Source organism: Castanea sativa, chromosome 2 (genome assembly GCF_040712315.1).
Source record: "Castanea sativa cultivar Marrone di Chiusa Pesio chromosome 2, ASM4071231v1".
In the NCBI taxonomy this organism is placed as follows: domain Eukaryota; kingdom Viridiplantae; phylum Streptophyta; class Magnoliopsida; order Fagales; family Fagaceae; genus Castanea; species Castanea sativa.
The window spans coordinates 48887672-48902379 of NC_134014.1; the positions used below are offsets into that span (position 1 = coordinate 48887672).

The 14708-nt window shown below is 31.7% G+C and overlaps 1 protein-coding gene across 1 annotated transcript; it reads right to left on the reverse strand.

The window, feature by feature from the left end:
• Positions 1–583: 583 nt before the first annotated feature.
• On the reverse strand, positions 584–4880 carry LOC142625951 (lipid phosphate phosphatase epsilon 2, chloroplastic). The gene is made up of 4 exons (XM_075799713.1): positions 4381–4880; positions 3018–3243; positions 2222–2295; positions 584–1187 (listed from the first exon to the last, which is right to left on the reverse strand). Exons 1-4 carry the CDS (start codon positions 4717–4719, stop codon positions 948–950), a joined length of 879 nt encoding a protein of 292 aa, XP_075655828.1. The 5' UTR covers positions 4720–4880; the 3' UTR covers positions 584–947.
• Between the last annotated feature and the right edge of the window lie 9828 nt (positions 4881–14708).

Here is a 14708-nt window from a genome sequence, read left to right on the forward strand (position 1 = left end):
TATACTTGGATTATTTGGCCTGACATTTTTGTACAAGGCATACCATTTTTAAGGGAAAAAAAAAAGAGAGAAGAAAATAATGAAATATGCATTTTAATTTTTCTCTTTCCTATTTTTCCAGTCTCAGCAACCCGGGCACAAATCTTCTATTATAGGAGCTTCCGAGCTGGCCCTCCAGCATTGCACTGTAGTTATCCAAATATAATTAAAAAATTGGCGTGACAATATATATGATTTATACCAATTTAATACATAGTAAATATATATCTTAATTACTATTGCGTGATACATGACACATCAATTATAAGCCTTTCTTATTATAAAAAAAAAAAAAAAAAAAAAAAATTATAAGCCTTAAGCAGTCAAATTTGTAATATTTCCAGAATCACTCTTTTAACATACATCACGTCAATTTCTTTCATCTTATGTGCTGGGCGGTTTCCCCTGTAATGTCGCCACCTTTCAATCATAGGAATTTAAGGAATGATAATTGATAAGTAGATACAGAATGTAGATAGAATGGCCTTGGATTTAATTATCACGGAATCATTAGGAGAAAAGGGGGTGGGGGAGCCACAACTCATACAACAAAATACTCTGAAGTCTGAATCACTTGGTATATCCAGACCCCAAACAAGTTCCATTAATCTGCTGATATAATTACATACTCTGGATTAATGAAATTTTCCTTTGTTCACCTAAATTTCAGGAATGAAAATACCAATCACAGCAAGAATGAGAGTATGACACTAAGTACTCTGATGTACAAGGAGTATTCCAAGCAGTTGGCAGTTCTCCACTGCTACCATCTAATTTGTAAGATAAAAGGCTCAGGCCTTTACTGCATGATGTGTGCAGTTGTGTGTATGCTCACACATGCACACATTTCATGCTTCATTACCTAAGCTACTTAGAAAACTTGTATCTCAGCTTTGCAAGGCATCTTTCTATTTAGAGATTTCATCCTCGTCCCTAAGCCAATAACGAACTATGTGTACAAGAAACCCTAGGCAAAATCCAGCAGCTCCAAGAACAACAACTGCTCGAACCCAGAATGAGGAGATAAATGCTTTTAGCACAATAGCATCCCAAGACAAATACCACAGAATAGAGAAAATGGTTCCCAAGACAGCTCCCACGACAACTTGGCTTTTAGTATGATAGAGTTGTGAGACCCGTAGCCATGACTGCAAACACCAATGAAAGATAAACATCAGCATGGGAAGAATATTTCAGTAACCATTTCTCTTTTTCTTTTTTCTTTTTTCCCAAATCCTTTCAGGTTTTACGAGTGCTGGGAATTTTAGTTTCTATTTAACCATGTGCTGAACAATATTTCTTCTAATATCCACCTACTCAATCACACCTTTGAGGTATCACAATGCAAATCTATTATAAAAAGCTAACTTACAGCTGTAGAACAAAAGCAATCATCATTGGTCATTAGTCCATGAATTTTTTTTTTTTAAACAAGTCCATGAATTAATTTAGTTCTCTATAATCTATATAACATCTAAAATCATGATAATCAAGTGAAAATTTTGTGACTTCCTATTTTCTACACCCAGGGTCCGTTTGAGAATTGCTTATTTTGCTAAAACTAAAAACTTTTTACTGAAAGTATGTAAAAAAAAAATTAAAATTAAAAGCTGACTTTTGGAGCAAGGGGACCCACTTTAGAAGCAAAAATAAGCTAAAAAGTAAAATAAGCTAACTTTTTCTCAAATCCCAAATGCAACCTCAATCAACAAGTTTTCTTTATTGAATATTCTACAAGGAGTATATTATTGAAGACTTAAGTTGTCCCTCAACCCAACAAAAAAAAAAATTATCAAAGGCCGAGATTCGTTTAGAAGTACTTTATTAATTTTTACTAAAAAATAAAAATCCATTGGGCTTATTTGGGGCCACCTGGTCGATTTGACCATTTGATCCCATTAACATATCGAGGTGAAACTGCGCCAAATATACGGTTTCAAAATTTGGAGGATTGTCATAGTCACCATGGTACAATCCATAAAAATTTAGCTAGAATACTGTACTAGGTCTATACTAAGCTGGGCTATGGTTTCTGAACAGGAGTGGAAATGAATGTATCAGATTAGCATAGTACCTGTGACTAAAATTCTAAGAATATCAACATTCATATTTGAAACCTATGCTAAAAGCAGGTATAATATGCTTCATTTGACTTTAATAAGAGCCAGATGAGAATACTTACAAGGTAAGAACCAAATGCCATGGCAAGAACACCGATTGCTATGGTGATTTCGTTTATCCCTAGCCATTCAATAACTGCAACAGCAAGCAGAAAAACAAACTTTAATTTTCTACAATAGAGCCAACGCATATTGATATTTTACTGACAAAAAACAAGGAAACTGCACACCAATATATTCTAAGCCCAACAAGGAAATTGCTCTCATGTTTTCTTTAAACAAGCCCATGTTGGAATTAGAAGGAAGATATAAAGAGACTAAATAGGATGTTCTAAAGAAATGCGATTATTCCATTTTCTTAGGCATATGCTTTAAGGCACAATCTGCTAAAACGGAGTTATACAAATGAGAGAGCTATCACTAGAAATGATGAGGAGAGAGAGAGAGAGACAGAGAGAGAGAGAATCAATTCAAGGAATTTGAAAATAATTCTTCTACAGGCAACACAATATATCCTATAACATCCTATGAAGAATAAACATCAACCCCCTTTGAGATATCATTTCAAAGTTTTTAAGATAGGAAATAAGAGGGGTGTTCTACTCGATATGTTAGGCTGCCAACAATAGAATGACATACTCACATTAATTTATTTTTTTGGTGCTATAACTCCTAAATTATCCTGTGAATATGAGTACAGAGCATATGAAATAGAAAATGCTACAAGGTCTCATCCATTATACACTAAGCCTAGCATGTAGCATCACAAAATTGTACGTTCATGAAGTTATACAATAAATCATAAAGTTATTTTCATTCATAAGTTGTCTTAAAATAAAGAGAATGGAAGAAAATTACTTGACAGAATAGTAAACGTGACAGTGAAGAAAATGGATTGTGCATGTGAAGATGGCATCCCAGGGTCAGATTTCAATGTGGAAACAGGTCGCTCTTGGTTTAGTATACGTTTGAGCTTAAGTGAGAGCATCACATTTACAACAGACCCCATAGCAGCCCACAAAGCTTCTGCATCATGCCTCCAAAGAATGACACCGCCAAAAAGGGCACTTACAAGCCACTTGCTCTGTAAACCAACAGCAATGAAGCATTAAGGTCATAAAAAATGTTATTTTATCTCACCCTTGAGAAGATGAGCAGTTGCAAGACCCAACAGTGTGGTATCTACAGAAGTATATTTATACTAATATGTCCTAGAATTTCAGGAAAACTATGTTTAATCTCCCATTATTCAGCTCAATCCCACATCAATCTCCATTTTAGGAACCTCAAATACAGCTAAAGGATTTATTTTGCAGATACATGAACGTGGAAAAGGGAGCAAGGATAAGAATCAAGTATATGTATAATACAGAAACATCTTCTTTTTTTCTTTTTTTTTTAATGAAAGTATAATACAAAAAAAAAAAAAATGTAAGCATGATTTTACACTAAATGAAGTCAAAAAGGAAGAAAGGAACACTAGATGAGATCACAGATACGTTCAATTAGCAACATCCTGCAATTATCATGTGAAAAGTTCCATAACTTCTGTGTATTTGGAATGGAAGTAAATTTCTAACACAGTAATATGTTTTATGTTAGACATAATGAGGATACCCACAAAGCAAGAAAGAATCCATGGCTGAATGGTAAAAGTGTCGGGTTCGAAGTATAGTGTCGAACAAGTAGGTGTAGTCAGTTAGAGAAAATGGCAGCAGCATACCATTTTTATAAATTCTTCCTATCAAAGTATCAAACAGATGTTTGATTCACTATCACTTTTATGTGATGAGAATTTGGATTCTATCCTAGCATCTAAATGTTCCACATATTTGATCCAAGTGTACTAGAAAGAAAGCTGCTTATAGGATCATGGAAAGAAATTATAACTCCTCATTGCTGCTTAATGATTCACAATTGCCACCATGGGCGAATATTTTATTCTTCAATGCATTTTCATGTAAGTACTTTTAATTACCAAACATATTGAAGTATTGAAGCTATAAATTACAAGATGTTGTAGCAAATTCAAGAAACAGCTTAAAGTTTTAACCTTTAAGCTCCAAACTTAACCAAATTCCAAAAAATTTAGAACAGTATTACTTTAAATTATCCAAAAATAATTCTATAAGAAGTGATAGCTTCTTATATATACACACACACAAAACAACAAAATATTAAAAGAAAAAACCATGATTTAAGAGAATCCAGAAATACCAACCGTTCGGTTGAGGGTGGCTTCCAGCCCATCAGGCATAAATTCTGAAAACTTGGAAAACCCATTAACAACTGCTTCCTGTTCAAGCACTTGAATACCTTCATCGCCCTCATTACCTTTGAGAGCACAAGTTTTATTCAATTGAACCATGTTGTTGGTACCCAACATTCTATAATTTATGTCAGAAAAACCTTTGTTTGAGACAAACCCACCTAAAGAACTCAACTTTGATACAGATGAATCAACAAACAACTTAGGAGAATTTATAGGCTTGAGCTTAGGAGTGTTACTGGCAAAGAAGTTGAACGTGGGTGGGTTCAATAAAGTGGGCCTCAGTGACATTGCTCTTGAGCTTCAGTGGGAAAAGATGACCAAGAGACAACGAAGAACATAGGAAGAAGGAAACACACATTTAAATTTCTGTCCCCAAATTAATGTTAATTTTCTTTGTGGTGATTGGCTGAGAAAGAGTCTCAACCGTCTGGTTCACCTTATACAAATCTGGAATTATTTAATTTATTCTCATCCCCATAAATGACTATTGACTATTAATTAATATCCCTGGGCCCCTGGCTATCCTCTTTTTTTTTGTTCTTTTAAAACGTGAAATTTATGGGTTGAGAGACTTGACAAGCCAATAACGAGTAAAACTGATAAACACAAAACTAAAGAAAGAATAAAATAAAGGAAGTTCTTGGATATTAGGTTTGGCTATTAGAGCACTCACAGCAGTGGTGGTATATTGGTATATTGATATTTTTTAGCTCTTCAAACATCAAAAAGCATACTCCAGCAGTGGAGCTAAATCTATTTTTTTTTAGCTCTAATGAACAGTGCACATCTATCTATTTAGCTCTAATGAACAGTGCACATCTATAGATAGATGTGCACTGTTCATGAGAGCTAAACAAAAAAAATATTATTTTATTGTAGTTGGTGTTGTGAATGTTTTTTGAGTTGTGGGATATATTATTTTATTGGAGAAGATATATTATTTTATTGTGATGTTTATATTATTTTATTGTGTTGAAAGCTAAAATAGATCCACTGCTGCAGCATGTGTGTAGATATGTATAGGTAAAATAGATAAAGTAACTTTTGGTGAAGTTAAAAAGCTAATTTTTTAGCTCCACTGCTGTGGATGTTCTTACTATTTATTTTGGTAAAAAGAGAACTAAGCGTGGGTTTGTACAGCAGACGCGACAGACATTTGTGTGCACTGTTTATAGGACCATAAATATGAAAAAATATATAAATAATTTTAAAATTGGGTCCTACATGCACTATTTATAATTTAAAAATTATTTTGTTATGGGTCCAGTTAATGTGTGCCCTTAGGGCACACATTAAATTATCCATTTATGGTAAAATTTTCTCGAAAATTGAAAAAATTGTCAATACTTTTTCAATTCTCGAGAAATTTTTTTTCAAAAATGAATAATTATTGTGTGCCCTTAATGCACACATTAGTAAAATCCTTTTGTTATAGTATTTTCAACAATAAATTTTCAATTTTCAAACAAAAGAAACCAACTTAGCCTAACAAAAATTTTCATTCTTTTAAGAGTTGTGCTAGCGTCACATAAAGTGACACAACTTGTGGCGAACCATCACCCCTCTACAACTCGCCCACTTTTTTTCATATTTTATTAATATGCAAACTTTAATTTGTTATTACATGCCAAACTTTAATGAGCAATGCTACTAACACTAAGGCCGGCCCAAGATAATTTGAGGCCTAAGGTAAAAATTTTAACGGGTTTTTTTTTATTTCATTCCTCTTCCTTATATATATGTATGTGTTTCTAAAAAAAATGCATATATATATATATATATATATATATATATATATATATAAAGAAATTATTAAAAAGAAAGAAAGAAAGGTTTTCATAGCAATAACTAAAAAGGCCCACATGAATTGTTTAATGACAATTTTTTTTCATCTTACAATATATTAAACTTTCACCAACACCTACTACAATCATTGAGCAATAATAAAATGAGAATTGAATAACAGACCTTTACAAAAACATTTTAAATGATATAGATTATATTATAAATTATAGATAAAAGGAATCAAGATTGGTGCACGAACTCTTCTTTTCAAGAACAATTGGAGTAATATATATGTATTGAGATTGAAGAAGTGACGATGATAAATAGCTAGAGCAGCCTTTTGGTCCTCCTCTTCCGCCTGTAGCTGCCTGCTCAAATCTCAATGGTGAATGGTTTGTATATAGTCATGTTTGGAGATATAAAACATAATGCTGTGTCGGAAATTGGGATGTAATGTAACCAAAAACTTTTTCATTCTTTTATTTGTCGCACTTCAAAGAAAACAAAAAAAAAAAACCAAACAAATTAATAAAAGATTGGAGTGTAATATTTTGACGTGGATCCAAGCAGCCATGGATGACTTCAGTAGTCCATTTTGAGCACTTGCAAACCATTGAAGGGTAGTAAAAAGATGAGGAATGCAGTCGCACAGGGGCGGTGCTACAGTCAGCCCGGGGGACCTGGCCAAAAAAATTTTAAAGAAAAATTATATATGAATTTTTAATTTTTTTTGTTTTGACTCCCTAAAATAAAAATTTGAACATGCTAATCCTAAATTTTGTTTAAACCTAGCTGAAATAAGCTTGAATATAATCATTTTAGTGCTACTTTCAAAATATTTTCACAATAATTTTACTTTAAATATTAAGTAACAAGTTGTAACTAGTTTTATCTAGACTCACAATTGACATCATTTTTTTTTTTACATACTTTTAATAACTTGTCACTTAGATTTTACTGTGAAGTGTTGTGTTAGTCAGGGCCAGCCCTAGCTAGACCATTTAGGCCATGGCCTTAGGCCCCCTAACATAGAAAGGCCCCCAAATTAAAATGGGGGCAGTAAATTTTTTTTTTTCCTAATTAAAAAAAGAGAGAGTAACTTGCATTTTTTTTTTGTCACATAGATTTTATAAATTGATATGTCCAAATACAATAAGTAATTCAATATTCATTTATTCTTTCCTCGAAATGTCAAGTCAATTTGTAAGTTTTTATAATAATTTTTGTAATAACTTTAGCATCTTCTTCCCACAAAAAAAATTATGAAATAATAGAAACACCACCTCACTATTAAGTGAATGAAAAATGTTAAAACTAATACAAATTTTATGGCAAACCTTACAAACTAATATGACGAGAATATGATTGGTGCCACTCAAATAATATAATAAATGAATGTTTTGAATAAATTTTTTTTTATTGATAACACGTCAATTTGTAAAACCTACATAGTAAGTATATCTAGCTCACTTTGGATGAATTGGTCTTATTAATTAGTAAGAATTAATAATAGATTGGAAATAAAAAATTATAATATAAAAAAAATTATTTAAGAGATATTTAGATATAAAAAAGCTCCGTTAAAATTTTCGCCTTAAGCCTCAAATTATCGTGGGCTGGCCTTAGTGTTAGTAGCACTGCTCATAAAATTAATCATTTGTTAAAAAATAAATAACTAAATAAACCTTCTCTCTAGACTTTGACTTATTTTGTACAGTGGAATGAAATTATTTTTCCCTTCACTTTTCTTCTTCAACAGCAAAAAATTACACAACTTGAACATCTAACCAATTTGTATCTACATTTGTAATTCTTTACTCATTCTCTCTACCTCTCTTTCTTCTTTCAATGTTTTATTTCTATCTAATCAAGTAGTTCGATAAGTGCTCTATGGATTATCTAAGTCCAAAAAGTCTTTTAGTGTTTGCTCCAATTCTAAGAGAATGACCACATATATGGCTAAAAAGTCATACATTTCAAAAGGAAAAACTTATATCAATAACTATTTTTGTCCTAGTTTCATGGATTACTCAAAGTCTTACTCTTATGTGTGTTACTATTCTTCTTTATCATATATTTTTTATTTAATTGATAGTACATATGAATATAATAAATTATTATTAATTTGACAAAAATGAATGATTAATTATTTGATTTTATTTAGTTTTCATTCAATGGTTGTTGTCTTACCAATCTTTCAATTATTAATTAATTTTTTAAGACTATTATACAATATAATTGTATTATATACTAAATTGTATTTAGAATACTATTTTAGATTATTGTATATAATATGAAAGTTATATATACAGAAAAAAAAAAATTATTTTTATTTTATTTTTTATCCCCACAACAAATTCTTAGCTTCGACACTATTGAACTCCCTAAAAAAAAAATCTAGAGCCGCTACTGGGAACGCATCTAAGTAAATAAAAATGCATTGAATAGTACAAGTAGTTTTTTTTTTTTTTTTTGGTTAACAATAGTACAAGTAGTTACCCTTACACCTATACTGCCCAACTAAAAATAGGAAAAAGAAAAAAAGGAAAAAAAAAAAAAAAAAAGGACTTTTATTTAGGGAAAACGGTGATTAATTTTGTTGTGAACTAGTTTCTGGATAATGGTTGAATATTCACCAATCTCTATCAATATGGATTTGCAATTCTTGGCTCAATTTTATGTGGTAGGCCGTAGGCCATAGTTCAGCCTAGGAATTTCGATGATTGAAAATGCATAAATCTCATAGATAGATGTATAATGACAAGATTGACATTTAAAAAATAAAAAAGCCTCTAAACGCACATGAAATGAATGTTTTTGCATTTATTCAACAAGACCGATTCATAATACTTACGAATTTCGAAATGATGACCACAATTATCTGGGTAAGACTACTTTATCATCACTACTATTAATTATTCATGTGCATAAGCATGCGTTACAACCTAATTATTGTTACGATATTCAGCTTTTGCATTGAGTGCATCAAATTTAAAAACCTCAAAATGGACACTTGAAATCAAATTAGACTACAATTAAAAACTAGCTTCTGGATAACGATTGCATATTCACCAATCTCTATCAATATGGATTTGCAATTCTTGGCTCAATTTTATGTGGTAGGCCGTAGGCCATAGTTCAGCCTAGGAATTTTGATGATTGAAAATGTACAAACCTTTAAATTGGGACGAATGACAAGATTGACATTTAAAAAATAAAAAAGCCTCTAAACGCACATGAAATGAATTTTTTTGCATTTATTCAACATGACCGATTCATAATACTTACGAATTTCGAAACGATGACCACAATTATTTAGGTAAGACTACTTTATCATCACTACTGTTAATTATTCATGTGCATAAGCACGAGTTACAACCTAATTATTGTTACAATATTCAGCTTTGGCATTGAGCGCATCAAATTTAAAAACCTCAAAATGGACACTTGACATCAAATTAGACTACAATTAAAAACGAGCTTCTGGATAACGATTGCATATTCACCAATCTCTATCAATATGGATTTGCAATTCTTGGCTGAATTTTATGTGAAGGTCGTAGGCCATAGGTCACATCACAGGCCTAGATACTTTGACGATTGAAAATGCATAAATCTCATAGATAAATGTATAAACCCCTAAATTGGACGAATGACAAGATTGACATTTAAAAAATAAAAAAGTCTTTGAACGTGCTATGCCCTTGAGATGAAAAGAATATTTTTGCATTTATTCAACATGATCCATTCATAATACTTCACACGAATTTCGAAATGATGACCACAATTATTTGGGTAAGACTACTTTATCATCACTATTGTTAATTATTCATGTGCATAAGCACGAGTTACAACCTAATTATTGTTACGGTATTCAGCTTTTGCATTGAGTGTGTCAAATTTAAAAACCTCAAAATGGACACTTGACTTCAAATTAAACTACAATTAAAAACTAATTTGAATTGTATTTCTACTTTTGATTTTTTTTTTTAAATTTTAGATGTATGAATTTGCATGTAAATATTGATACAAAAATAAATCATAATTGAAAAAACACGTGACATGAAATTAGAGTGTATGTATAATTGAAAGACACTTAACATTAAATTATAGTACTATGGGGGTAAAGTAAATAAAATACATATTTGGGCCTTGGGCCTGGTTTGTTGGTATAAGTCTGTTCAAAGCAGAGTATTTGAGGCCCACAGGCCAATTCACACTACAGGGGGTGGAGGAGTTGTCTGAAGAGGAATATCTCCTCGGACGGGTCCAGTATAGGTTATGGGACATGCCAAGGGGTTTAAAAACTGAATTCTAGAAGATTTGTTAGGTAAAGGCATGATCCATGCAGTGGTTAGAAGGAAGAACGTGTGAGAAATATCAGATGAGAAAAAGCTGCTACCACTGCATTAAAGACCTTGCACCTACCTCCCTGACCGCATTAATGGGGAAATGACCTCTGAACAGTGAGGTTTAGCCTTCCAGCTAATATTTGAAGGTTTCAAGAAGGTGCTGGATGGGACAAGTATCTATTGAAGAGATTGGTGATACACGTGGAAGAAGAAGAAGATGGATACAAGAGAAGAAGAGAGATATAAAGGGAGAGGAGGGCAGAAGAAATAGGGGATCGAATACTTGAACTGTAATTGTAATAGTGTTCTTAAAAAGAAAGAAAAGTAATACAAGTTGTCATCGGCTTACGTCCGAGGAGAGTTTCTTTGCTGTTCTCATTTATTGAACACGCTGGTAACGACAATCTAGCCTGTTTTTCTCTTGTCCAACATCCATAGTCTAGGTTTCAAGCCCACACTCTACAAATTGTTATTGTATAAGGCTCTTTGGGCCTGAGTCCACCTAGTGATTGGACCGGGTACAAATTGTGCTCCAACAAGTATAAATTGTTATTTTACACTTCTTCAACTTCTATTTAATGTTGTGTTTAATTGTCCAAAATTTTAATTTATTTCTTCAATTTTTTTAAAATTAAAAAATCTAATTAATGATTGAAAAATATTTTTTAGAATTATTTTTAAAAAATAAATTTTAATTGAAGTTTACAAAAAAACCTTAATTGAATAAACTTAAAACTTAATAATCATAAATGAATAAAAATAAAAGTTAAAAGACTGAAATAAATTTTAATAAAACTCAAAATGAATTTTGTATTTAGCAGATTCATTCATTCTCTACCAAAAAAATAATAATGATTTCGTATGTAGACTTGCGGGTGGACAACAGTAGAGACAGTACCTAGTCTGTATGGAGTGATCTGTCTTCTCTTTAATCTCTATCGCCAACATAAGAGCATCCACATCAGTCCAGTTAAAATCATCTAAAATACAAAAAACTACCAATTTTACACATTTTGAGCCAAAAAATGCACATATCAGTGGGTGTAAAAACATGCAAAATTGTGCAAATCCATCCCCGAGCTACAGTAACCGTGTATATTAACACGGTTACTGTAGCTCGTTTATCCCTTTTTTATTAATTTCCATTGGCTCCTTTTTTTCTCTCTCCTATCCGTGCTCAACAACTCAGTTAACTGCTCATCTTCATTTTCCTCAGATGCACACAAACACACCCACACACAGACATCATCACAGCGATACACTTCTAAAAAAAAAAAAAAAAAAAACAGAGATACACACACAGATAGTGGATCGGAGCTCGTGGCTGGTGGATCGTAGATCGGACCTTGTGGATCGGAGCTCCGAGCTGGTGGATCGTGGATCGGAACTTGAAGCTCGGATCAGAGCTGATGGATCGGCGTGGATCGGAGCTGGTGGATCGGAGCTCGTGGATCGAACGGATTGGAGTGGATCCGAGCTCGGAGCTGGTGAATCATGGATCGGAGCTCGGATCCGAGCAGATTGGAGCTCGGATCCGAGTGGATCGAAGTGTTAATCGAGAGAGAGAGAGAGAGAGAGAGAGAGAGAGAGAGAGAGATTCTGAAACGGGATGATCTGAAACGGGTAGAGAGAGAGAGAGATGATCTGAAACGAGTAGAGAGAGAGAGAGTTGATCTGAAGTGGGATGGTAGAGAGAGAAAGATGATCTGTAACGAGTAGAGAGAGAGAGAGAAAAAAATCTGAAATGAGAAAGGAGAGAAAGAGAGAGCGAGAGAGAAAAGAATGAGAAATGAGAAAGAAGAGAGAGAGAGAGAAAAAAATCAGAAATGAGAAAGGAGAGAGAGAGAGCGCGTGTTTTGTCAAGGTGGTTAGGAAAAATAATAAAAAATTGTGAGAGTATTGATTATTTAATTAAAAAATGGGTAGAATAGAGTAACTGGTGTGAGTATTTTGTAAAAGTGAATGTGTAAAATATAAAAAATAGGTTTTTAGTGTAAAAATAGATGTGTAAAATAGAGGGACTGATGTAGATACTCTAAGTATTCCAAATAGCGTAATCTACTTTGTTGTATAGTACCTTCTCAAAAAAGAATCAGTACAAACTTTTGACATCTAGGTGTAAAAAATGTTGTATTTTTATTTTTTATTTTTGTATATAACATTGCTTAATTAAAATTCAAGATCCTTAAATTAATAAAGGGCCTGGAATTTATTTTACATGAGTGCAACTTTTTATTGATTATTTATTTGCTAAAAACTGCTTAAAATATAATAGCATAAAAAAGGAGAAGAGTTAATGAATGTCGCAAGTGTATTGATTTAAGAATTATTTTTAAAAACTTTTTTAGATAAATAAAAAATTAATTAACTTATAGCTTTTTATATTTTCATAAAATTGGTATTAAGACATTTTTAAAATAGTCTATAAACAAATGTCATAAGAACATTCATTAATAAGACCAAAAAAAAAAAAATTACACTTTAAATTTAAACAATTGTATATAGACAAATAAGCTTAAGAAAACAAAAAACAAAAAAGAAGTTGTTAGACAACAACAAAAAAACACGTCGAAGATTTCCCTATCTATCAATTCCACTCGGTGTTACTTTTGTAGAGACTTTAGAAGTTCTGACTTCTGAGTCATCTGACTTCTAAAACTCCTGAAAGGGTAAAAAAACTTGGAACGAGTCTTTCAAATGAATATTCTGCATTCTAAAATTGTGGCCTTTCTATGTCTTGGAACGGCTCTTTCAAAATGAATTATTTACTATGAGAAGACCTTCTTTTGTGATACTTTAATGGACCACGTACCAAATTTCAAGCCGTCCAACACGTTTTGTACAAGGTTTCACTAAAATTCTTGCCTCCTCATTTATTGTTGGACGGCTTCACTACCTTCTAGAGTATCAAATTTGAAGATTATACTCTTTATGTGTAACATGTTTATCATCAGATTAAGACATAAATCGATTAAAACTTAAAATTTTTATTTTACTATAAAAAATTTACCAATTGAGCTAACTAAAACTTGCCAAGAATGGTAATTTTTATTACTAGGAATAAAATATGTTGTAATGGAGCAACTAAAACATATTCATAAGTTTGGTTGTGAGTTGTAACATTAGATTAAAACTTAAAAATTATTTTTGGGAATATCTTACTTATACAATTATATTTCCTTAAATTTTTTTTAAAAAAAATTGAGAGAGAGATGAATTAATTTTTTATGATTTATTATTTTTATAATTGTTATGCGTATAAGGAAAATTTGTTTATTTAAAAATATTTTAATTTTAGAAATTATTACACCTACTAAGGAATAACTATTACTTAGAGATGAATAATTATTCTTCATTTTAAAACATAACTTTTCATAAGGAATTATTATTCTCAATAATAAAAATATCATCAAACTAAAAAATAGCTAAATCATATAAATAACTATTATATTACTGTGTCTATTACAGTCAATCAAACATGCTCCAAATCATTTCATTATGTATTCGTTTCTTGGTTTTCTTATATATATTCCTTTTTTTTTTCTCCAAAGGCATTCCAATATGAAAGATTGAGAAAGGGGATTACCCCCTTGCACCTTGCACCAATCCCCATTTGAGTCTCTATCTTAATTATTTTGAGTGCCTCATGTTAGATATAAGTATTGTGCTTTATCATTCTAGAAAAAAAAAAAAAAAAATTTAAATAGTGTTCTGGGCTCTCATAATGGGGGTAGGCTCCACATGTGGGTCTCACTAAGGGGCCCACACCATTTATGAGAGCCTATAGTACAATACCTTTAGTGCAAAAAAGGTGAAAAATATTAATATGGAAAAAATAAAGAAAGAAAGAAAGAAAGCGGGTGAGGAATGAAATTGCATTTGTTTGTGGGTCAAATTCAATTCAATTATTTAGTCCTCATGGGCTCACATCCTTTTTGAGAGCCTGGAGCAATACTACTTGAGTTTTTTTTTTTTTTTTTTTTTTCAAAATGATAAAGTACAATAGTTAAGCATAAAAAAAGGTGGAAAACATGAATATGGAAAAAATATATATATACTATGTCTACAATATTTTCATAACAAATCTTAAGTGACAGTTTTTTATTGGTTGTTACGGGTGGGTAAAAAAATAATTTTACT

Coding starts and splice junctions, on each gene's coding strand:
- LOC142625951 (XM_075799713.1), bottom strand. CDS start 4,719: ATGTCACTGAGGCCCACTTTATTGAACCCACCCACGTTCAACTTCTTT. Junction 3,244..4,380: donor AAGCCACCCTCAACCGAACG/GTTGGTATTTCT, acceptor GTTGGTTTACAG/AGCAAGTGGCTTGTAAGTGC. Junction 1,188..2,221: donor TGGCATTTGGTTCTTACCTT/GTAAGTATTCTC, acceptor TGGTGTTTGCAG/TCATGGCTACGGGTCTCACA.